The 27,060-nt window shown below is 40.9% G+C and overlaps 1 protein-coding gene across 2 annotated transcripts in view; it reads left to right on the top strand.

The window, feature by feature from the left end:
• NECTIN4 (nectin cell adhesion molecule 4) overlaps positions 1 to 27,060 on the top strand; it is a 535,597-nt gene that overhangs the window by 445,779 nt on the left and 62,758 nt on the right. For both annotated transcript variants that reach the window (XM_044059485.1, XM_044059484.1), the window contains exon 5: positions 10,705 to 10,856. In XM_044059485.1, coding sequence (XP_043915420.1) covers positions 10,705 to 10,856 — 152 coding nt within the window. The remainder of the gene's footprint in view (positions 1 to 10,704; positions 10,857 to 27,060) is intronic.

The following is a 27,060-nucleotide window of genomic DNA, read 5'->3' as shown; positions in this document are numbered from 1 at the left end:
TGTCATTTTCAGACTCAGTGGTGTACCTAATAATTTAACTAGTGTCATATATAAGGCCATGATCATAGAGATGGTAAACAATGACATAGGAAATGTGGAGAAACTGGATCCTATCCAGTTTGATTTTGTCAAAGGCTGGTAGTGCCTGCTGACCTGGTGGACTTCTTCAAGAAGGTCACTAAAGTTATAGATAAGGGAAAACAATGCACACTGCCTACCTTGATCTGGCCAAAGTGCTTGACAAAATACCTCACTTGGGCATTGTAGATAAACTTACAAAATTAGGCATAAATCCATGTGTCACCTGATGGATAGCCAGCTGGATCACTGATAAGCCAACAGAAGTTAGGATAGGGGAATCCACCTCCACAAAGAGGCCATTCACTAACAGAATCCCAAAGGGATCAGTGCTGAGGCCTCTACTTCCTGGCATCTACATCTCAGAAGTAAAGGCAAACTTGAAGGGCCTCTGGCTGTCCAAGTCTGCAGATGAATGCAAACTAGGCATGATTAATGAATCCCCTAAAGGCACAGATACCCTTCAAGAAGGCCTGATATAGACAAACAACTGGTGTCAGAGCCATGGAGTAAAATTCAATGCAAAAAATGCATAATAATAATCTTTATTTATTTATTTATTTATTTCTCTGTATCTGTCCAGCTATCTATTTGTTCACTGGTAAGTGGACACGTCTATTGACCATTTTCAGCCACAACTCAAGACATCCCTTAGAAAAGACATCCATCCTTGGAAATTACCGCATTGATAATACAGTCTTAAAATTAGACTCATTGTTCAGGGATCTGGGAATGCATGTTGACAGTAGCCTGTCCCTTGACAATGTGTGCCAACTGTTGTGAGAAAAGTATTCTGTATTGTACAACTTATAAGAAAGGGCATGGTATCAAGGTCCAAGAAGGTCATTCTTCCACTGTACCTAACTCTCATTTGACCAGTCATTGAGTACAATGTACCCTTCGGCATGTACCCGACTAGGCAGTTGAAACAACCTGAGAGACCACAGAGGTGCCTCACAAAAAGAATACAGGGAGTAAGTAAAAAGTGCTATGCAGACCATCTCAAAACCCCTGGTCTTCTACAGAGTGCTCACAGTGATCTATGCCTAGCCTACAATGCATTTTCTGATCCCATGCTGATGGATTTATTGTATATCCACAAAACAAACAGCATCATAAATACCTGTTGGAAGGGCCTAAACCTTGTCTGCAACATAAACAGGACATGGTGGAGGGATGAGAATGTGTCTGAAAGATCACCCCTTAACTGCAATAGGCTCCCTGTCCATGTGAAGCAAAGCTCACCCCTAACCATATTCAAATATAACTTGAACCGCTGGATGGGAAATCACAAATTAACCACTGGTTATGTCACCTGTATCCCTAGTCGACAGGGTCAGCCTGTTAGCACTTGAATTGTTCAAGTCTGTATCATAACTCATAAAGTTCCTTGGGATATTGACACATATCAGCAATATTTTGGGGTCAGCTAGCTAGACCTAGACTTAAAATGGCTCTTGAGCCAGTAGCTTAGTAACCACCTATGAACAAGACCAAGTATTTTACATTATTTACATCATGTGGATGTATGTTAGACTCTGATATGTAATGCAAGTGTCAAGCAAATGGGCTGTGATAAGTGTAAGGGTAGACAAGTTTGCTATCTTTATTTAAGTTACAAATGTGCATTGATTAAAGCTTTGACAGGTTAGAGCAGCATCAGAAACTCATCTAAAAAGAATTTTGTTAGTGGTAGTTCTCATATAACCTTCCTTCCTATTACCTCCAATAAAGACCTGAGAAGTTGCATATGTAATACTGACACTTGTTTAGATTTTCAATGGGTAAGAGGTCATGTAACAGTCTTATATTGCAGAATTGTATGTTTAGTGTCACTCCAGAAAGTGTGTGTGTGTGTGTGTGGGGGGGGGTATTCACAGATGGCTAGTACCATATTATAGTGCTAATTAGTGCAAGCCATCTAGATGGAAGGGGCTGACAATATATGCATCTGAAATAATTGTTTAGCACAATTTATTTTATCACTATTATTATTATATGTAAGTGGATTTTCAGTGTTATCAACAATTATAATATAATTCTTTTCTGTCTCTTCTTCATATTCAAAAAAAGCATTTTTTAACCAGAAAAAAATCCACATGGATTCAATGAGAAATGGCATTTCTTTCTAAACTGAACTTTTGGATCTCATAGTTTCCTCAGATGCAAAAGTTATATAAAATAGATATTAGATAATGTATACATATGCAGAAAAATAATTATTTAAAAACCAACATCGTTAACAGCAGAATCATTTAAAGTTCTGGTACATTTTTCATTGAGCAGTGGCTTAATGGAGAACCTGGAATTAAGGTCCTTAGTTTGAATGCATTTAACTGTCACTGTTAATTGGCTTCTTCACAACATATTTGATTATCAAAATAGCCTCCATCTCCAACTTTAAACATAATTGTTCTCCCAGAAACCTAAATCTGCTCTAGCCATCTCTCGCTATAATATACTTTTCATTATTGCAGAAGTACACCATAAGCTTGCTTTATTCCATCTTGCTGTACATATCTAAAGAGAAACTACCACACAGGCAACTAAAACATTGTTTATCCCTGTTGCATTAAAATCTGTTACAGTACTTATAAATAATTTTTTTCTTGGTGTTCATAAGTATTACCATCCTGCATAACTTTACATGCTACACATTTCTTTCATTTAAATGTATACTCTCATGCAACACAGGGCTTGTAGAGTATCTTAGATGTTTGAATTTCTTTAAAAAGTATATGTTCTATATAAATACAAGAACTTTATAGAAACTTGATTTTTAATTTTTTCCTCAGCTGTGAGAATTGGCCAATCATTTTAGTTAAATATTCATCTAGAGCTGAGTATTTTTTTTTTGGTTTTAGAGTTTGTACTGTTAATTGTTGCTTAGATCTCTGCTGAAACTGTTTTGTCCCACCCATCCTCCTTATTTCTGGCTTGTAGTTTAAATTTGGTGGCTTTTGCAGTTACCCGCCCCACTGTAGATTTGATCTGACACACTCCCCCAGTCCCATCTCTTTACCACATTCTACCTAATAAACTCTTTCTGCACTTGCTTTTAGTCCTTTTTAATTTAATTGCATTTATTAAACTGTGTTTGGTCTAATATTGCTACATACTCAAGTGTGCTAGCTTGCACTGCATGTGAATTGTTTTTACTGCTGTTTTAGCTTATTCTTCTTCTTTCAGCTTTTCCCGGTTAGGGGTCGCCACAGCGGAACTCCGGTCTGCTAATGATTTGCAGAAGATTTTTTGCGGGTGCCGAGGTGCCAGCTCGACGTTCAACCTTCAGTGAAGGCACGCCCATTCTACGCATGTCTTTCGAATGCCACTCAACCATGGGGAGGACATGCAGACTCAACACAGAAGGCACTCCAGCCGAGAATCAAATGGGAAAACCTCTGGCTGTGAGGCAACAACTACTTTTCTGTAAAAAAAAAAAAAAAAAAAAATACTGTTTCCTACCTTTCCTGTAAATAGTGTTCCAGATACAGATTTGCTGTATCCAGGACTGTATGTAAGCTTCTGAGCCCCCCAAGCCTTTCTGTGTTGGAGGGAAGCCTTCTAGCTTATCAGTGGGAGTGGTAAGCACTAGGTAACCTGTCCACCACATAAGGAGTGGTTCTGGCTCAGAAATTGTAGAATTGTAGTTATTGGCAGTTTGGGCAATCTCTTTCATCTCTCTCAACTTTCTGATTTGAAAACCTGCATTTGCACTTGTTTCTGTCCTGTAACTCGTCTAGTGCAGATACAGATTCTTAGTTTTAGCACTTAAATTTGCTTATTCATGCTCAGCACTTGTTCAGAACTTGTAAGCACTAAGTCAGCTACTAATTACTATAGCACTCAACCTTCCTCATTACCTAGCGGAAAACAGTTTTTGTACTTACTTTTCTCACTTGCTTAGAGAAAAACAGCTCTTGTACTCACTTTCCTCACTTATCTAGAGGAAAATAGTTTTTTATTCAGGCATGTCCAAGGGTCAGCTCCAAGTGTTCTCTCCTGTCTAGCTGATGAATCTGGGCATCTTGAGGCAATGTAGAAATTGCCTCATGTACACAGACAACCCTCTCCTCCTACCACCCAACATTACAACCTGTGAGAGATGCACTTATCTAGCCAAACTGGAGGTCCAACCAAGACTGAAAGTGACAGTCAAGAGGGGAAGGTAAACATTTGCACCACACCACACTCATCACATAGTCTCACTAAATCTATACCACCAAAATCCACACATAGTAACACAAAAACATTCGTGGAGGCTCTCAATAATAATCTGTCTAAGCAACAGAGACCTCCAAAGCAGAAAAGCAAGCAACCTCCATCCCCCAACACAACCCAAATGACACATAGCCCACAGACTCAGTGTGCTGCTCAACCACAGCCAATAAGGAAAAACAACATACCCAACACACTAGTCATAGGTGACTCTATAGTCAGACACACTGATGTCCCACTCACCAGGCTAAACAAGGAGAAGGTTACTGTCAGCTGCCTTTCGGGTGCCAGGATCCGCCACATAACCCACGCACTCAGGTCACTCCACAACAAGTACAAATATGACTCTGTCATTGTCCATGTTGGTGTGAATGACCTGAGATGTACCTCCCTGGACTACATGAAAAGAGACATGGAAGAGCTCTCCAATCTTGTAGCCCAGGCAGGTATGACCCTAGCCCTGAGTAGCATTCTGCCATTGCCCAGAATGATACCGCAGTACAAGGACAAAATGATTGACTTCAACAATTGGCTAAGCTTCTGGTGTCATTCTAAGGGGATCCAGTATCTGTCTGCTTGGGATGATATGGTCGACAGACCATGATGCTTTGCCACAGATGGCTTGCACCTGTCACCCCTGGGATTCCGGATACTGGCTAAGGCTCTGGCCACCCCTATAGTGCCTTTTTTAGGCAAGGTTCAAATGACAAATTTACCACCGTAACAGGAACAGGCAAGCAAAAACTGAGGGTAATGCTACTCAATGCTAGAAGTCTAAATCTCAAAATGCACTCATTTGAGGCACTCCTTAAAATGGAGAACATCGATATCTGTGCAGTGACTGAGACCTGGTTCAAGGCTCCAGCACTACCAGGCTATAACTCGTACCACACTTTTCAGCCATGTAACCTGGACCGAAACACTAAAGGCGGAGGTGTGTCCATATTCATTAAGGATATCCACACCTCCAGGCTAGTTGCTCAGCATAATACATCCGAGGTTATCCAAGTGCAACTAACTCTGGGCAAAACTGCAATCCAAATTGTAGCTTGCTACAGATCACCCACCATGCCCCAGGATTCCCACTCCTCTTTTCTTGATGTACTGGAAAATATTAGGGTTCAACCAAACAACCTAATAATGGGCGACTTCAGCTATCCCACCATTAACTGGGAAAACTACTTGTGTACCAACTCCTTAGCTCAACGCTTTCTGGAATTCATAAACTCCAATGCCCTGGATCAGCTTATCCACATCCCCACCAGGGGCAACAGTATCCTAGACCTAGTCATTACCAACATGAGTGACCGGTGTTCCACACCTGAAGCCAACTCCTCGTTGGTCCGATCCGACCATAAGCTAATCACCCTTGATATCCACATCCCGCCCCCACCCCCCTTTAAGGAAACCATGGTAAACAATTTCTCCAAAGCCAACTTCATGCTTCTTAAGACAGAAGTGGTGAACATCATGACACCCATGTAGATGGACAATATAGTCACAACTGCTGAATCCTACACAAATGCACTCTGTAAGCACTTACACGAGTGCATGGATCGTGCTATCCCAAACAGAACCAAGATGCTATTCTCCAGAAAAAGGAAGCCAATCTGGTGGTCCCCTGCATAAACAAACTGTACAACAGAAGGAAGAAACTGTTGCAAAAGAGCGTAAAATCCCATGAGTGGAGGAGCTCCCTGGTCAGCCTTAGTAAGAAGCTGAGATCTCTTATAAGATCCTCCAAAGCTAGCTATGAAAACAAAATCACCACTAATTCTAAGGACAACCACAAAGCTTTCTATAGCTATGTCAAAAATCTCGATGGCAACACCCAGATCTGCTCTGAGTTACAGCACAATGGCACGAAAATTACAGAACCAACTGATATTGCCAACATCCTGGCAGATAGGTTCAGTGCTAACTTTACCCCCCCACCCCACCCCCTAAAGGGCCCATATCTATACAGGAAGAATGCAGAGTCCCTATAATCACAACTACGCAGGTAAAAGCTGCACTCTTTAAAGCCAAAAACACAGCATCCATGGGACTGGACAACATCCCAGGCTGTGTTTTACACAACTTCAGAACCAGCTGGCTCCCCACTTAGGCACCGTTTTCAATAATAGCCTTGCATCAGGCTTTGTGCTCACTGAGTGGCGCACAGCAACAGTTACCCCACTCCACAAAGGGGGAGCCACCACTGATCACAGGAACTATCAACCTATTAGCCTGATGAGCCTGGTCTGCAAGGCCATGGAACGTATCATCATGGAACTCATAAACAAAAACATTGGTAACCTCCAAACTCTGGATTCCACCCAGTTCGGGTTTGTGAAAGGCAGATCATGCCTCCTGAACCTGATCGACTTCTTTGAGGCAGTCACCAAAGCCGTAGATGAGGGTAAGGTGGTTCACACAGCCTATCTTGACCTCGCCAAGGCTTTCGACACCATCCCATTCTGGAATTATAGCTAAACTCACTAAACTAGGTATAAATCCCTAGGTCACAAGATGGGTTGCCAACTGATTCACTGACAAAACCCACACTGTAAAAACCCACACTGTAAAAGCTGCAGACTCCAAATCTGACCTCAAACCAATGACAAGTGGAGTACCACAGGGTTCAGTCTTGGCACCTCTCCTGTTTGGTATCTACTTCTCTGAAGTACAGGTTAACACAGAAGGCCTCTGGCTAATGAAGTTAGCAGATGACTGCAAACTAGGAACCATAGTCAAGTCCTCAAATAATGTGGACATCCTACAGAAGGGCCTCACTGAGACAGATGCCTGGTGTCAGAGCCATGGCCTCAAGCTCAATGCCAAAAAGTGCAATGTCTTCCCCTTTGGTAAAAACTCTGTACCTATGAACTACCACATAGGCAGCAATCTACTTAACACTGAATGTGTGATAAGAGACCTTGGGACCCAGGTGGATAGTAGTCTCTCCTTTGATAGTCACATTGCCACAGTAGTCAGGAAGTCCTTCTATGTGGCACATCTCATCATAAAAGGGTTCTCATCCAGGAAAAAAGAGGTCATTGTTTCCCTCTACTCTACACTCATTAGACCCATTATAGAGTACAACGCCCCTTTTGGAATGTACCTCACAAGACACCTGCAGCAGTTGGAAAGGCCACAGAAGTACCTCACAAAAAGGATTACTGGCCTCAAACAAATGCCCTACACTGACCGTCTCAAAAAACTCCAGCTTTACCCCATAACATATCGCCTACTCCGAGGTGATCTCTGACTAACATATAAAGCTATGTCAAACCCAGAGCAGTTGGACATGCTACACCTAAAGAAATCCCAATCCCTCCGAGCTACACGCTCTAGGGACCTAAACCTTGTTACCACAATAAACAGGACATGCTGGAGGGATAGATTCCTGTCCCAGAGACTTCCCATACTCTGGAACAGGCTACCCATCTATGTCAAGCAAAGTTCTTCATTAGCACTCTTCAAAAAAGTCTTGATGAGTGGATGGGAAATTCATTCTGGGGATCACTTCTGTGTCTCTGCTTGACAGTGGCACAGGAGAATAACTTTCTTGGGTGGCGTAAGCCAGGTAACTCTGTTGGCTAGACTTACATAGGCCCTTGGGCTGATAGCCTAGTACCTACCTATGAATCTAAGATGTAGTGTCATATACAAGTATGCAAGCCTAGTACCTACCTATGAATCTAAGATGTAGTGTCATATACAAGTATGCAAGTTTCAGCTACTCGCATATTGCAGTCTTGTTGTTGTGAATTCAAGTGCATTTCAGCTTGAATGAGCTTCTCTTTGCACTTGAACTTGGCTATGTGTGTGGACAAGGTGCCATAACCACGTGGAGAGGGCATAGCTACCACCAGAACACATAGCTGATTTTAAATAAGGTAAGTGTGACAGCTGTGAGGTATGAATGGGAGGGGCGGGAGATTAGCCATTAAGTTTAATAGGTGACTGAGGATTTATGATTAGAATTAGGGAGTGGGGTTTCGGATTAACGTTATAGAGTGAAAGGGAGTGATTGGAAAATGTAGGTTTAGTGAGTGGGAAGAGGGTTTAGGTTTAGGGAGTAAGGGAGTAATTTAGGGATAGGGAGCAATGGGAATAGTAAGTAATGGGGGAGTTTAGGGTTAGGGAGCAATTGGGGTATTTATGTTAAGGGAGTGGGAGGGGCTTTATGGTTATGATTAGGGAGAGAGGTTTCAGGTTAGAGCTAGTGACTAGGTGGGAGTTTCAAGGTTATAGTTATTTCTGGGATGGCTATGTAGGTAGCAAGTGTTGCTTTGTAGACGGACTATGAAATTTAGTAAGATCAGACTACTGGGGGTATGGTACTTATTTTAAGAAACTGGTAATGAGGAAGTTGGCTGCAAGGTAATAGTTTGTGAATGCTTATAGTATTTCTCTCTGGCACTTACTGGAGTAGCTGAGTAGTGATGGGCATTAACTGTCTCCCTTACGAGTGCCTCTGCATGTCCAGGGGCTGCCCACCCTGACATATAGTGCAAGACACTCAACCCCTATATGATACCAGCAGTACCACAGTACTTCAGTGAAGTTCTGTAGTGCAGTGAGTCACATCATGTGCCTCCTCCAAGGACAGACGAGCCAGCAATAGTCGCACACCCGCTCCAGCCTGATCATCAGTCTCAGGTTGTTTGGGTCACTCACCAAGTTTTTTCATGCTCCCTTTATGTCAGAGTCTATCCTATATGTGGGATATTTAAGAATTAAAATCAATTGTACTTACATTAGTAATCTTTAATATTTTTCATCTAGTTTTACTGTAAAACGTCTCTGGAGATGTTAATAAAAATACTTTTAATAAGTATTATGATAGAACAGTGAGCATTCCAAGCGAAGTAATTACAAATCCAGAATTATGTTTATATCTGTATCTTTATCTTATATATATATATAATTCACAAGAAGCAAGATCTGAATTATTAAAAAAACTTGATAGATGTAATCCATGCTCACCTCTCAACCTCTCATCATAAAAAGTCTGGACAAAGCCTAAAATGTGGTGGGGGGGGGTCTGTAATAGTGATAGATTTTAAATATTGCTCTTATAAACTTTGAAAGTTGCTAAAATAACAGGATTTGTGTTGATGTCCATTTTCTGAAGGATATGAAGACAGAAACTCAAATGTCTGTCATCATTTAGTGACTTCAGTCCTCAGTGATTTGCCAGAAAACCACAAATTGTATGAGGAACAGACCAAAAATATGAGGCAAACTCTAGACTTTCTGCAAAACTCTTGGCAGTTGAGAGGTATGTATAATATCAGATTACAAGTAAATGATCAAGACACACTGGATTACATACTGTCCTTCAGAAACAGCATCCAGTTATCAGAAGAAGTCACAGCCAGCTTGTTGTGGGAAACATTGCTACATTACTCCTAGTAGGGAAGTTTCTTAGTTCCTCAGAAAACACTGAGTTGTTACAGAAGGATTTTCCAGAACCTATACCTATTCCTCTTGTTCTGCCTACTTTAGAGAGTGTGTGAGTGTTGCTGCCTGCATTTTCCTGATAGTTAACCATCTTTCCCTAAAAGGGCAGATCATATGTATAAAGTTTTTCATGTTTTAACTATTCTTAAAACTGACCCAGCAGCTATAGCTTTAGTTGATCCCAAAGCTGCTAAGCACTTAATTAATTCCAATCCTCTTCCTGATAAAGATGGGAATTATTGAAAGGTATTGGAAAGAAAGGAGTGTGAAGCCGTGATGGTGCAGCGGTAGTGTTGTCGCCTCACAACAAGAGGTTCTCCCGTTTGATTCTCGGCTGGAGCACCTTCTCTGTGGAGTCTGCATGTCCTCCCCATGGTCAAGTGGTGTTCGAAAGACATGCGTGAATGGGCATGCCTTCGTTGAAGGTTGAGCGTCAGGCTGGCACCTCGGCACCATAAAAATCGACTGCCAATCATTAGCGGACCAGAGTTCCGCTGCGGCGACCCCTAACCAAGAAAAGCCAAAAGAAAAACAACAACAACAACAAGGGAAGATGGGTTTCTTGTTATCTGTGGATATAGCATTTTATATACTTATTGGATTAGAAATGAATGTTGTGTTTTGTAGGGATGCTATGTTGGAATATCTGGGACAATGCTTCCAAACTGTTCATGAAAGACACTGTCAACACAATGAAAAGAAATGGGATTGTATTCAGGTTCTTTTTTTTTTGTCATATCTGACTTTCCATGGGAATATGGTATTTATTATGTAAATGCATTGATTGAGCTTGCTTTATAATGAAACACTGCACTTTTAAATAAATATGGTTAGAACATGCATCTTTGTCATTTATAGTTCAGTAACCTTATACATAACAAAGAGTATTGCTGCTAATTCAGTTCTCCATATCAATGCCATAAATTATTAAATAAAATTACTGTTCACTTCTTCCAGACAAAATGGTTCCTTCTCAGAGGGAGTGAAAATCGAGAAAGGTATCCTGAAGTTTGAGAAGCCACTGACTGAAGCGGATTCTGGCATTTATTTCTGCTCTGTAGCCAATGAGGTTGGAAGAAAGGAGAGTCAGACAGAAATTTTAGTGCATGGTAAGAGACACATGTTTAGAAAATTTAAAAAGTGCATTCTAAAATTAAAAAATGCATTAGAAAATTTTAAAAAAGTGCATTAGAAAATTAAAAAATGCATTAGAAATTTAAAAACAGTGCATTAGCAATTCATGTCATACCACTCAGCCTCTTAGAGCAAGAGTCTGGACAAAGCCACACATAATGGGAGGGGCAAAGGCCCAAAAATAGTCTGAAAATCAAATGTGTGCCATTATTTTCTGATTTAAACCTTCAGTGATTTGCCAGAAAATTAAAATGCAAGGCCATAGAACGTATCATCATGGAACTCATAAACAAAGACATTGGTAACCTCCAAACTCTGGATCCCACCCTGTTTGGGTTTGTGAAAGGCAGATCATGCCTCCTGAACCTGATCGACTTCTTTGAGGCAGTCACCAAATCCGTGGATGAGGGTAAGGTGATTCACACAGCCTATCTTGACCTCGACAAGGCTTTCGACACCATCCCTCATTCTGATATTATAGCTAACCTCACTAAACTAGGTATAAATCCCTACATCACAAGATGGGTTGCCAGCTGGCTCACTAACAGAACCCATACTGTAAAAGTTGCAGACTCCAAATCTGACCTCAAGGCAGTGACAAGTGGAGTGCCACAAGGTTCTGTCCTGGGATCTCTCCTGTTTGGTATTTACTTCTTTGAAGTACAGGCTAATACAGAAGGCCTCTGGCTGACGAAGTTCGCAGATGACTGCAAACTAAGAGCCATAGTCAAGTCCCCAAATGATGTGGACATCCTACAGAAGGGCCTCACTGAGACAGATGCCTGGTGTCAGAGCCATGGCCTCAAGCTCAATGCCAAAAAGTGCATTGTTATCCCCTTTGGTAAAAACTCTGTACCCATGAACTACCACATAGGCAGCAATCTACTTAACACCGAATGCGTGATAAGAGACCTTGGGGCCCAGGTGGACAGTAGTCTCTCCTTTGATAGTCACATCGCCACAGTAGTCAGGAAGTCCTTCTACATGGCACACCTCATCATAAAAGGGTTCTCATCCAGGAAAAAAAGAGGTCATTATTCCCCTCTATTCGTCACTCATTAGACCCATTATAGAGTACAACGCCCCTTTTGGAATGTACCTCTCAAGACTTCTGCAGCAGCTGGAAAGGCCACAGAAGTACTTCACAAAGAGGATTACTGGCCTCAAACAGAATGCCCTACACTGTTTACTCTGTAGCATATCACCTACTCCGAGGTGATCTCCTCCTAACATATAAAGCTATGTCAAACCCAGAGTTGTTGGACATGCTACACCTAAAGAAATCCCAATCCCTCCAAGCTACACGCTCTAGGGACCTAAACCTTGTCACCACAATAAACAGGACACACTGGAGGGATAGATTCCTGTCCCAGAGACTTCCTATACTCTGGAACAAGCTACCCATCTATGTCAAGCAAAGTTCTTCATTAGCACTCTTCAAGAAAAATCTTGATGAGTGGATGGGAAATAGGAAATACACCCCAGGCAAGGGAGCCTGCAGGATTTTTTGCAGGGGGGTGCAAACCCAGAGCCCGCCCACACAGCCCCACCCCCTCACCCCCACAGCCCCACCCCCTCGCCCCCCGTAACCATTCCAGTGTCCCATTACTTGGATATTTCTCCCCATTTGTCATATACAGTGTTCAAATCTCTCAGTTTGCATACTGTTTTATGCTTTACTTCTACAATGATTACAGATATTTGGATTTCAGTTACAACCTTTATTTCAAATTTTATAGCACAAACACTGATAGACATTTACTAAACCTAAACAGAGCAATAGCCTTACAATGAAACAGACTTAGCGTTAAAACTTCTCTGCCTTTGAAACCTACATTCACTGAAACAGCATTGAAACCCACATTCAAAGAAAATGCATCTGGCCAGTGGCAGGGTAAGTCTACCTTTGGGACATTTGATCATAGGCTCCTTGCACACATTTTTAGAACCATGCAAAAGTTCTTTGATTCACCTTCCTGACTGTATTAATTATACTATATAATAGTTTAATTATATCCTTTATATAATATAGCACCACTTGTTAGAGTGTGTTTTAAATTTATAGTTCTGAACATTTTTCCTTTAAGCAATGAAACAAATCATATGAACCAATAATGACAACCTGTCCAATTCAGAACATTTCAACCATAAAGGGCCACTCAAACTTCTGTCATACAATCCACCAATATCAATCAGTATGCAATATCTCTGCAGAAGTAAAAGTCATCTGAATAATTCCACATTAAAGAGAACTGAAACCAATGAAGAGGTTGTTTCTAGAAAAAAACGTTATATTTCAGTGTTTCATTTACAAATTCAGTGCCTGTTGCCCTTGAAGAATAAATTGCCTATGTTACATTAAAAGAAATGGTAAGCTGGTATATTGCAATAGGGAATGGGGGGGGGGGGGCAAGAAAAACAGGTTCATAGTTATTAGGTGTCTCATCCAAAGGATGACATACTAAGGACTGCCGTACCATACCCCCTTAAAATGCAAATGTACATGCTGTAGGAATAGAACCTACAGCCCTTTGCATCAAGATGCCTGCTGTGCTAACACTGCTTTAAAATTCTATACCACAATAATGATACGATTTGCTAAACAATCTCTGTCTCTCTCTCTCTGACTCTGTCTGTCTCTCTCTCTCTCACACACACACACACACACACACACACACACACACACACACACACACACACACACACACACACACCTCAGCTTCTTAGTGCAAGAAATCTGGACAAAGCTGAAAATAAACAGGGACAGATTATGACTATTGCTTTCATGAAGTTATAACATTGCTAGAATAACATGATTTGTGTTTGTATGCATTTTTCTAAATGATATGATGTCTAAAATTATTTAGCAACTTCAATCTTTTTTAGGAGGAATGTTGTTGTTGTTGTTGTGTCTTTCGGCTTTTCCCGGTTAGGGGTCGCCACAGTGGAACTCCGTTCCACTAATGATTGGTAGTTGATTTTTACGTGCCGCGTTACCAGCCCTGATGCACACCCTTCAACGAAGGTACGCCCATTCATGCATGTCTCCACGCAGAAGACGTTCTAGCTGAGAATCGAACCGGACAGTGTGGGGCAAAAATCTGGACATTCTGCAAAAACCTGGATACATGAGGGGTATGCTACCTCCCTTTTATACATGCACACACATATATAGTTATCTACATATATAGATATATAAAGAAATATAAGAATACACACTACATAATCTGGATAATCTATTTGTAACATAAACAAAAAGCTCAGAATCTTCTCTTGAAGTGTATAATACTAGCGACTGATTCAGTCTGTGATGCTCTGTATTTACCTTTGTATTTCAGATCTATTGAACATGCAGGTGGCAAATAGCAGAATTCATTAGGCAACCCTTGGTCTCTCTCTTTCTCTCCATCTCCTTCTTCCTGACCCCTGCTCTTCCTTAACCCTTTCTGACTTGCAAAGGTTTATAATACTGTTGTTTTCTCAGTTTCATATGGTTTTAATTTAGAAGAAACTGAAGGCAGAATTTTTAGTATCTTTAGCTTAAACCTACAGTTTAAACATTGCACAGAAGAATGCATTAGCTTTCCCCCTCTATGGAGTTCTTATAGGTTCATAGGTTCATAGGTTCATACTAGGCTATCTGCCCTAGGGCATTTATAAGCCTAGCCAGAATGTGTTTGGCTTTCGCCACCCATTTTAAATTTATTTTGCTATGCCCTTTTTCGAGGTTAGTATACTGTGCCTCTATCTAACAGTGACACAGAAGTGATACCCGGGGTAAACCTACGATCTCCCATCCACTCATCAAGATTCCTCTTGAAGAGAGTCAATGAGGGACTCTGCCTAACCTGGACTGGGATTTTATTCCAGAGTGAAGGGAGCCTCTGGGTTATGAATCTGTCCCTCCAGCATGTCCTATTTATTTCAGTGCTGAGGTTCAAGTCTCGAGCGTAGCTCGATGGGATTTGGATTTTCTGAGGTGCAGCATGTCCATTAATTGCGGGTTGGACATGGCTTTATACGTCAGGCACAGATCGCCTCTGAACAGGCGGTATGCCACTGAGTAGAGCTGGAGTTTCTTTAACCGGGCAGCATATGGCATCTGTTTGAGCCCTTTGATCCTCTTGGTGAGGTACTTTTGGGGTCTTTCCAGTTGCTGCAGGTGTCTGGTAAGGTACATCCCAAAAGGGGCATTGTACTCAATTATGGGCCTGATGAGGGATGAGTAAAGAGGCACGATGACATCCTCTAATCTAGATGTGAATCCCTTCATGATTAGGTGGGCTATATAAAATGTTTTTCTAACCACTTTGGCCACGTGGTTGTCAAATGAGAGATTGCTATCAACTTGGGTCCCCAGGTCCCTAATTACTTCTTCTGTACTTAATGGATTTCCACCTATGTGGTAATTTGTGGGCACTTTGTTTTTGCCAAAGGGGATGACTATACACTTTTTGGCATTTAGCTTGAGGCCATGGCACTGGCACCAGTTGTCTGTTTCTATGAGGCCCTTTGGAGGATGCTTGTGTCAGCTGGAGAGTCGATTATGGCACCCAGTTTGCAGTCATCTGCGAACTTGGTCAGCCACAGTCCTTCCGTGTTGGCCTGTACCTCCGAGAAATATATACCGAACAAGAGAGGTCCCAGGACTGAGCCTTGTGGGACACCACTTGCAACTGGTTTGGAGTCTGACATGGCTCCAGCAATTCTAACCATGTGGGTTCTGTCCTTGAGCCAGTTTGCAATCCATCTAGTGACATAGGGGTTTATATTTAAGCTGGTGAGCTTATCTATAATGCCCGAGTGGGGTATTGTATCGAAGGCTTTTGCGAGGTCCAGGTAGGCTGTGTGGACCACCTTCCCTCGTCAATGGCCTTGGTGACTGTTTCAAAGAAATCAACCAGGTTTAAGAGGCAGGATCTGCCCTTAACAAAGCCGAACTGGGTAGGATCCAGTGTTTGTAGGTCCCCAATATCTTTATTTATGAGGTCCATGATGATCCTTTCCATAGCTTTGCAGACCAAGCTAGTCAGGCTTATGGGCGATAGTTTCCAGGATCCGTCGAGGCACCACCTTTATGGAGAGGGACCATTGTTGCTGTACGCCACTCTTTGGGCACATATCCTGTAGTAAGGCTGAGATTGAACAGTAGTTTTATGTTTGGGTTTAGCTCTTCTTTGAGTTCATGTAGGACGCGCCCGGGACACCATCTGGTCCCATTGATGCTGTGTTTTTTGCTTTGGAGAGGGCGGCTCTTACCTGAGCATCTGAGATATCAGGGGGGCAGCACTCTGCTGGGATAGATATTTGCCCTCTTGGTGGGAAGGGGGGGGGAGAAGTTTGCGCTGAACCTGTCAGCTAGGATGTTGGCAACGTCTGTGGGTTCGGTGTATTTTTTGTCATTTTGGACTAATTCTGAGCATATCTGGGAATTACCACCCAGGTTCCTAACATAACTAAAGAAAGCCTTGTGATTATCCTTAGTATCCTGTGCAATTTTTCTCTCGAAGCTGGCCTTAGACAATTTTATGTGTGCCCGTAGTTTTTGGCTAATACTGATCAGTGATGCCTTCCCTTTTGGGATTTTGCTTTATCATTTAGTAGCTTCCTCCTTCTATTGTATAGTTTGTTTATGGCTGGGGTCCACCAGACAGGACGTCTGCCTTTGGAGGATTGGGTCTTGGTTTTATTTGGGATCGATGATCCATGCATTCCTGAAGGTGTTCATAGAATGCGTTTATAAAGGATTCTGCGGTCTGGGCTGTATTTTCCACAGGCCCGGGCTTTGAAGGATTCCACCTCAATTTTGAGGAGTGTAAAATTTGCTTTAGAGAAGTTTTTCACTGTGGTTTTCTGGGCAGGGGGTGGGGTCGGGATGTGAATATCCAGTGAGATGAGTTTATGGTCTGATCTTACCAGTGAGGGACACACTTCTGGTCTGGAGCATAGAGTCCCCATGTTGGTGATGATCAGGTCCAGTATGTTTTCCCCTCTTGTGGGAGTGGTAACAAGTTGTTCCATAGCATTTGAGTTTATAAATTCTAGGAACCTTTGGGCTAGGGTGTTGGAGCTAGAGTAATGCTCCCAGTCTATGTTTGGGTAGTTGAAGTCGCCCAATATAATGGTGTTTGGAGAGACCTTCATATTTTCCAGTGTTCTCAGGAAGGCCGAGTGGGGTTCCTGGGTTTGGGAGGGTGGTCTGTAGCAGGCTATAAACTGCAAGGCAGTTTTACCCACTGTTAGTTGCACATGGATAGTCTCTGATGCTTCGTGCTTTGCCACCAACCTGGAAGTGTGGGTATCTTTGATGAATATCGATACTCCCCCTCCTTTTGTGGTTCGGTCCAAGTTTTGGGGCCGAAAAGCATGGTTTGAGGTAAAACCTGGTAGTGCTGGGGTGCTCTCGGGAGCCCTGAACCAGGTTTCTGTTACTGCACAGATATCGATGTTCTCCATGCTAAGGAGAGTTTCGAAAAGTGCATCTTGAGGTTTAGACTTCTGGCGTTGAGTAGCATTACTCTTAGTTTCTTATCCCTTGTGATACCTATGGAGGTGGGTTTGTCTTTTGAGCCTTGCCTAAAAAAGGCACTATGGGGTAGCAAGAGCCTTTGCCAATATCCGAAAGCCCAGGGTGACAGGTGCAAGCCATCCCTAGCGAAGCATCGTGGCTTGTCGAGCATATCATCCCAAGCTGACAGGCATTGGATCCCCTTTGAATGACACCAGTACTTAAGCCAATTGTTGAAATTGATCATCTTGTCTTCATATTGTGGCATCATTCTTGGTGAGGGTAAGATGCTACTCAAGGTCAAGGTCATACCGGCCTGGGCTACATGCTCAGAGAGCTCCTTTATGTCTCTTTTCATGTAGTCCAGGGAGGTGCGTCTCAGGTCATTCACACCAGCATGGACAATGACTGAGTCATATTTGTACTTGCCTTGGAGTGACCTGAGTGCTTGTGTTATGTGGCGGATCCTAGCACCCGACAGGCTGCTCACCGTGACCCTCTCCTTGTTCAGCCTGGTGAGCGGACGTCAGTGTGCCTGACGATAGAGTCACCTATTACAAGTGTATCAGGTGTGTTGTTTAGTCTTAAGGGCTGTGACTGTTTGGCACACTGGCTTTGTGAGATATGTGTTGCACGTGTTTTGTTTTGGGGTAGCGGCTGCTTGGGTGTCTGCTTTGGAGGTCTCTGCTGCTTGGCAGATCTTTATTTAGAGCCTCCGAGTATGTTTTTGTGTGATTATGTGTTTGGTTTGCTGTCGTGGTAGGTCTATGTGAGACTGGAATTGTAGTGAGTATGGTTTCCTTCTCCTCCTGACTGGTTATGCCAGTACTGAGTTGAGAGAGCTTAGCCTCCAGTTTGGCTATATGGTTGCATCTCTCACATGTGTTGGAATTTGTTGGGAGGAGGAGAGGGTTGTCTGTGTACATGAGGCAGTTGTAACATTGCCTCAAGATTCCCAGATTCACCAGCTGGACCGGAGAGGAGATTGACAACTGACCTTTGGACATTGCTAGAATAATATTGGGAATTCCTTAATAATTGAAAACCAGGGCCAGTGGGGAGTGAGGGTGTAGTGCTTTTAATTTTTAGTGCTGACTTATATAATTGCTTTAGTGAGCAAGTGCTATTATCTTTTCTAAATATATTTTTTTCTTTTTAATGGGAAGGAGTATTTTTATGTTATTAGAGTCATTGCTGCATGAAACAGATTTGCGTATTGCGTTACCTAGTTGAGGTACGTGATTATTGTGTGTGTGTGTGTGTGAGATTTTTCAACTGAGATTTTTTTTTTAAGTGAATGAAAGCAGTGCTGAAAACACACCAGTTTTTGTAAGTGGCATAGACACGTGCTGATCCTTTGGCTTCATCTTCAGGTGGTCATTCCTTATCCCATAAAAGTTATTCCCTTAAACAATAACCTAAGGAGCTGTTTACTATTGCAGAACTGTTTGTTCCTGATTTCCTCCAGTTAATCAGTGGTGCGGTAGTCTGTTGCTGTTATATTTACATAGAAACAGCCAAAATGTATTCTATATCTGATTGTCCAAAACATGAGCATCTGCAGTAAACCACAGCCAACCATGTATTGATTTCATTGCCTTACAAAGAAAATGATGGCACAGAGTTCCAAAAAATACTGTTTACTAAATTTTTTTTTTAATATTAAATACAAATGTTTTCAGCTCTGGAAATCTAGGTTTTCTTAGCTGGGAAATATTATGATCAGACCGTGAGATTAAATATATATTATTGTTTAAAGACTCTCTCTCTCTTTTGTGGTTTTGGATACATGAAAGCAAAAATAAATGTATACAAAGCATATAAAAGAATAAAAAGTGATACAACAACATGGCCTGGGAGGCATGTCAGTTTTAGGCTTTTATACTACTGAATCCCTGGTTCCACTGTTAGCCCCTTTGTCTCTGATTAGGTCTCAGTTTGGGCTATATATTGAGGGGTTGCTTCAAAAATTCAAGGAGTAGTTAGAATTTAGACTAGATTATTGGAATTGCATTAACATTCTCCAGACTTCAGTTTAACTAGGCATACAGTGTCTTTTTCTGACCCATTTTCGGCCTTTCTTCTTTTAAATGCAGTGGCACACTAACCTTCTTGCCTCCACCTTTTGATTTTTTTTTCTTGTTGCTTATATACAGCCTGCACGTCAGATCATTAGCTAGTTAACACAAATCAGATCCTTCTGTCACTTCTCTCTCTAAGTAGTTTAGAAGAAAAAAGAAATCAAAACTAATCAATTAAGAATCGTGTTGACTTGGAATATTTTCAGTGATTTTTAAGTTCTTAAATGCATTCATCAGTTGTTGGTTTTGGATATTTGTGCAACATACTTTGGTAATTGTGAAACTAACATTATGCAGTCTAGAATAATAGTAATTGGTAAAATTAAATTATATATCTCTGCGATGTTTTAAAAAATGTGATACAATAATCTTTGAATTGCTTATGGTAATTCTTTATTAACATAAATCACATCTTATAATCATAAGCTACTTTTTTGTAATAAAGTATACCTTAAATGATAAACAGCTAATTTTTTAAAATGAATGTACTTTTGCAATCTCTTTGGAAGAAGTTGCACTTGCCTTCATAATAATTATTGTGTAATAAAATAATTATACTAATAGAAATATCTTTAATGATTATATTATATAGTTTTAACAGTACAAAAATGTATTCACTAGCAACTGCATTGTCATTTTTTAAAGCTATTTGATATGCATTTTGTATCTGTATATTTATTTATTTTTATTTATTTATTTATTTATTTTATTTATTTAAATTTGTTGACCGGGAGTGTCCGACTGGATGTGGGTCCATTTTCAGCGGAGGCCCGGGGAGAAAAGCTCCACAGTAAAATAAACAGACAGTAGCTACATTGGATTACATAGCGATTAACAATTTAACATAGAAATTACTTACAACATATTTACAGATGAAGAACATAGTACATCAGTAGACAACTAGAATCTTTATCTGTGAAGTACATAACAGGCATTAACAAATGTAACAATGAGAAGTTCCTGCTGTATAATAAGTACTAGGTTTATGAGCATCTGAGCTTGCTATCATCAAGGTAGTTAGTGGAGGTGAAAGAAAGGTAGTAGTTGGATGGGGTGGATGATATTAGAGTGGGAGTTGCAAGGGCATAGCAAGCATGTTTTTAGGTGCTTTTAATAAAGTTTTGAAGTTGGTGCATGATGGTACGGAGGTAATTGTGGGTGGGAGTGAGTTCCATAATTTGGCTATGGCGCAAGAGAATAGTGTTTCACCAGCAGAGTTATTGGCTTTAGTGATCTGCAAGTGATTTTTGTTGCTGGATCTTAGTGGTCTGGTGGTGCGATAGGGTTGGAGTAGATTCTGGAGGGATGGGACATTTAGTGGATGGTTTACTAGTTTGTGGGCGAGTGAGAGTTGATACCACTGAAGGAGGTGAGGGAGTTCAAGCCAGCCAAGTTCAGCAAGTGAGAGACAGTGGTGACTACGGTAGGATGCCCCTGTGGCGAATTTGGCGATTTTGTTGTAGCAGGTCTCTAGCTTGTTTAGATCACATTGCCTTAGGTTGGTATATACTGGAGAGGCATAAAGTAGGGTGGAGATAAGGTGGGAATTTGCTATTGAAATCTTTGCTGCTTTGGTGAGAAATTGTTTATTTCTGTATAATGCTCCTAGTTTTTTGTGGACTTTTTTTATGGTCATGGATATGTGAATGTCAAATTTTAGTTTATTGTCTATTTCCACTCCTAGCAATTTGGTGTGTTCAGTTGGGTATATAGTGGTGTTGTCTTTTGCTGTGATGTTAAAGTGAGAGTTGTTTTGAGTATGTTTGGTGGGTTGGAAGATGAGTAGTTTAGTTTTGTTTGGGTTGAGTATTAATTGGGCATCGGATAACCATGTTTCAACAGAGGAAAAGGCTTCCTGTATGACTTTTGCAGTTTGGGTAGGGACTGGGCTGAGCAGATGATGGTTGAGTCATCTGCGTATTGGATGAGTGTGCCATGTTTGGTGGCAGAGGCTAGATTATTGGTGTAAACAGGGAAAAGTAGGGGTCCAAGGATGGATCCTTGGGGAACCCCTATGGAGACATGTAGTTGGGGAGATATGTCATTCTGCCATACAACGGATTGTTGGCGGTCAGACAGGTAACTCTGAAACCAGTTGGTGACTGATTGCGAGAAGGATAGGTTATTGAGGACAGAGATAAGTTGTTTGTGTGGGACCATGTCAAATGCTTTAGATAGGTCTAGGAAAGTAGCAGAGGAGAGATAGCCATTGTTTTATGCTGAAGGATAGTGTTAGTAAAGGAGAGTAAGGCAGTGGTGGTGCTATGGTTTGGTCGGAAACCATGCTGAGTACTGGAAAGGAGGTTGTTATTAAGGAGGTAGTGTGAGACCTGAGAGTGTATGCATCTCTCTAGTATTTTGGAGAGTGGAGAGAGAATAGCTATGGGGTGGTAATTGGTTAGTTCTGCAGAGGGTCCACCTTTGTGGAGGGGAATTATATGTGAGACTTTCCACAATGTGGGAACGTAACTTTCTGACAGAGATCGGTTAATCAAGATGGATACTGGGTAGGCCAGAGCATCAGCTGCGATTTGTAGGTATTCACTTGGGAGGTTGTCTGCTGCTAATTTGGTGGGTTTAAGTTTAGTTAAGAGTTTTTTTATGTTGGAGGTAGGTACAGGAGAAAAAGAGAAGGCAGTGGGGAGATTACTAGTTGAAGGTGTGGGTTGGAGGGGAGGGGGGTTGTGTTGTTTAGCTAGTGATAGTATGGTTTGGGTGAAGTGTGTGTTGAATGAGGTAGCAATATTTTCTGAGGAGTGAGGGATGTTAGGAGGAGGGGTACTGACTTTACCTGAGTGGAGGATGGAGTTTATGGAGTACCAGAATTGTTTGAGGCTGTGTTGTGAGGAGTCTAGGGCAGACTGGTAGTATTGGAATTTGTCCCATTTTATTAGCTTTTTGACTCTATTGCGTAGTTCTAGGAATGTTTGTCTAGCTGCGGGGGTTTTGGTTTTGCACCAGTGCTCCCAGGCTTTATCCCTGTTTTTCATTTCTGACTTAGTGGTTTTCTGTAGCCATGGGGAGGGTTGTGCTTTGATTCTGGAAAATCTTATGGGGGCATGGTAATTAAGGATGTTCAGGAAGGTAGTATTAAAAATTCAACTCGTCATCTAGACTGAGGTACTTTAGAGCATGCCAGTTACATTCTTTGAGGGATGAGATGAATGTGAGTGGGTTAAAGTTTAAATTTTTACGTATTTGACGATAGATGACAGGTTTAGCTTGGTACAGGTATTTTTTGAGTAGGAATGTTGGGGAGTGATCACTGAGGCTATCTGATAAGCAGCCTGTTATATATGACTGGGGGTTCTTACTGACTAGTATCCAATCCAGGGTAGTGTGCTTGCTGGAGTTTTTATTTATCCTTGTCGGTGACTGGACTAGTTGGGTGAAGCCATGAAGGTGTATATGATGGGTTGGATTGTTGCCAGAACAGGATTGCCAGTCAATATTGAAATCACCTAAGATGATAGTTTCTTGGGGGAGATAGTGGGTAGACCAGCTGAGGAGGTTTTCTAGTGGAGGGATGTTTTGGCCAGGTGGGAAGTAGCATCCAATTATGTTGATGGTTTTGTTTTGGTTAATTTTGAGGTTGGTATATATTATTTCTTCATTGCCTATTTGTGGAGCTGATGATTTTAAGATCTGGATGGTTAGATGCTGTTTAAATATTATAGCTACACCACCTCCTTTTTTATTTAGCCGGTCTACTCTTAGTATGCCGTAACCTGTAGGGAGTATTTCCTCACTGGTAATGTGAGGTTTTAGCCAGGTTTCTGTCAGGATGACAATATCTGGGGAGTATAAGTCAATGGTGGCATGGAGTTCATGGACTTTGTTGGATATACTCCTAATATTTAGGCTTAGTAGAAGGAAGTCACTTGGCTTTCTATTGGCTGTAATATGGGAGAAGTTGTGGTTTCTAGTCTGATTATGAGGATTGGGGTTGGAGATGGTAGGGCCAGGGTTGGGGTGGATGTGCAAGTTTGACTACACAAATGTTATAAATGAAGCATAAAACATGCATACAACCCATCTTCTATCACTTTCTGTTGTTACAGGAAGCAGGTTTTTATAGCATGCTTTAATTTCAGATCCTGTAGTTGTTTCCTGTCTAATATATATATATATATATATATATATATATATATATATATATATATATATATATACATATACACATACACACACACACACACACACACACTGTACACCTCTTAAACACTTAAAAACACACAAGCATACACGGGATATTGTAAGTACCAATATTGTTGCTAATAGCCTTGGAGGTCACACAACTATTTCAACTGATTTCCATATTATTTTGAGAGTAAACACCTGCCATGTTATTTTTCCAGTTATTTTACTTCAAATTAATGCCATGCCATCTAAAAATGGAAATTAAGTACAGAGGTTTGTTCTGTTAATGCTAGTTTTTGCTTCTGCTAGGACATCTTCAGCCTTCCTAGAAATACCATTATTATGTTACACATCCTTAGCCAGTTATGTAATACCAGCTGATGTGATGACAGAATGTTCCATTCCAGAATCAGCCATCTTGGACAAAAAAAAAATGAGAAAACATTCACAGATGTTCTGGCTAGCATTCTCTTTCCCCACAGAATGTATCTCAAGAGTTTTACAAAAATATTTTGTTAAATGATACATGAAATAATGGCCTGCCACATGTTCACTTATTTTGCAATGAGCCAGGCACTCCTCTCTGACGTAATGCATATAAGCAGCATTACGTAAAAATGTCTCCTCCTCCATCTCTGTCCTCTGCCTTTTGTTTAATACAAACAACCATTGTTAACTGCAGTAGTTTAGCATGCTTCCATATGGATTCAAAGTAACTCGTCAAGTTGTCTTTACTCAACTTGTCAACCCAGCACCATGGTGAAGAGGGAAAACGCCCTGAATGAGAGACAGACAACCCTCATTTGAATGGTGGCTGGAACGCTGGAACAGCCAGGGAGATGAGGATGAGAAATGAGCGGCTACTGCTCACCCATCCCTGGGGGGAGACTGCGGTGGTTTGTTTTGATTTTCTGCTGCTCTAGAGCTAAGTGCAAAGGCTCAGTAGCATGGAAAATAGGAAGCAATTGTGAGACAACCGTGTGATGTGTCTACTGTGATAGTAGCACTTGTCTGAACAGGTAAGGAAGTGCAACTGTACAGAGGGCAGAGTATTGCTGGTCCCTAATGTGATGCAGGTGCTTGTGTCTTCATCATGGGCATGGTTGGGGTTTACATACATAGAAATTGCTCACATTCAATCCAAATACAAACACAAACTTGCCTCATGGCTATCTGGAAAGGATTCCTTTGGATGGCTCATGGTGAGAAATGGCCTGAGTCTCATTAGTAGAGGTTTATGTTGGCAGGCATGGGACAAAAAGCATAAACATTTACTGTATTTAATTAACTTGACTTCAACTCAAACACAACAACATTTTATTGTAGACTGGTAAACCGCTCTACACATCCACACATCTCTATCTTTAAATGTACTAATTTATACATTGTGCAAACCTGGATAAGGACCCCCCCCCCCCTTCCCTAGCACTTCCAGATCCAGATCTCTATAATGTCAATGTACACTATGTGATTAAGCAGGGATTGGGTAAACATTGTAAACAAATCCTGTTATGAGAAACATTAGCTCATTATAAGCTATCCATTTCATTCTGCAGACTCACAAATGGATAATGTTTGGTTAATCTGCATTATATCTCAATTTTTTCCTTGACAATTTATTACATGGTCAAATATGGTAGTTGCATTGTTTTATTTCTGATGCCTTTAGGTGAATACACATAGAGGATCATATAGCAGGGCATGATTATAATTCTGAACAAGTCAATCGAGACTGGTGGTACTATAATAATGGAGATGGTCCTGCAAAATTGGAAATAAAAATTTCATAAATAATTGATCTGATGTCCTTGGATTGAACATAGCTAATATCAGGTGGCTCATGGTAGTCTCAGTCATTGATTTCATGAATAATCAACCCAATCACTCTAATGTCCAACTGGAAAACTAGAGTATGATCAAATGAATGGAATGGGTAGCAGTGGAAACAACCTAAGTGAACCTGAATCTTTTCATAATGTGGAGGAATTCTTTGACAAAAGTCACTGACCTGTCATTGATCCATGAACTGATGTCCCCAAAGATGAGCCATCGGGGTATATCAACTCAGATGAGATGAGGAAGTCAGTAAACTTCTAAAGGAATGCCCCAACACTAGTGGATGGATGATAGATGATGATGCGACTACAGGTTGATGCTGTCCAAATGAAAAACTAAAGTGTTGCAAGTGTCGACCTTGATGTGCTTCAACTCAGTGGCCAACTGATGGAAAATAACTCCACTGCCAAAGCAATCAAGCCTCAGATACTGTACAGCTAGGAAACTGGGAGATATTAAGGGAGCCAGGATGGGGCCAACATTCCCATCTAACCAGGTCTTAATGATAAAAGTCTCGTCTTCATCATGCAACAGGTAAGACAAGATAATTGTCTCTTTGCAACCAGATCTGCCATTACATTACAGCAACCAGCGAAAATCTGCAAGAAAGAAGGTCCCACATATCTATCCCTGATGGTTAAAGGGGGTGCAATGAGTACCATATGCACCACGGTGCCATATGGGCCACATGTGGTTCTGCCCCATTAGGAGAGCAAAGGTATAGTAGTATAGGTCGAGTATCAGAGATCTGATGCACCTGACTCTTGCTGTGCATGCTGTCTGCTCTGTGTCTCTTTGAAATACCCAGGCTCTGCCAAGTTTTTCTAATGGGCCTCAGAAACTTCAGCAGTAAAAGAAGGAAAGTAATTAGTCTCTGTGATAAATGAACCCCCACAATGTAACAACATACAGTGGGACAAAATAAAACCCAGTACAAATCAAGTGCAAGAAATATTAAAACTTGATATAATCTGTACGAATAGATCACTTTCTAAAACTTGACTATTAATTGAATTGTATTAACCATGACATGGGTGAAATCAAACTAAAAACAATGGGATGTGTAATAAGAAAATCTAAATAAAATATGAATTAAAACTTGCAAAAAAGCTGGAACTGGTCAAAATAAAATTGCTATGAAGTGTAACTGTTGGAAAAGTAACCAGTTAAGTAACAGTTCAACAATTAAAAGCCAAATTTGCAAAATGTTAATATAGAAGTGAATAATATATATATATATATATATATATATAGTAACAGGTTACAAAATTCTAACCAATAAACTATATATGTGTACAACTCAATGAACAAATGCCCAAAAGGTCCTATTTTACAGAATGTAGGTTAAAATATGCAATAAAATTAGAGTCCAAGTACAGACCCGAACTGAAGAAAAGGATAAAAATAGCATCGCCGTCCCATTACGAAAAAAGCTTGGTAATTACGTCCATAATAACGAGTTCTAAATCTTCGACAGAAACTTAAAAACTGGCATGTCTAATCTGTAACAGAGGAATTAGAACTGAAAAGCAAACCAAAACAAGCAATGTTAACATATTTAAGTATATAGTACCAACAGATATATAGGAATACTCCAACAATGTCTAAGTCGCT

This window comes from Protopterus annectens, chromosome 17.part0, assembly GCF_019279795.1.
Source record: "Protopterus annectens isolate FY-2018-M chromosome 17.part0, PAN1.0, whole genome shotgun sequence".
Taxonomy (NCBI): Eukaryota; Metazoa; Chordata; order Ceratodontiformes; family Protopteridae; genus Protopterus; species Protopterus annectens.
Note: the sequence above shows the minus strand (reverse complement) of the source record. Positions and strands in the feature narration are given on the sequence as shown.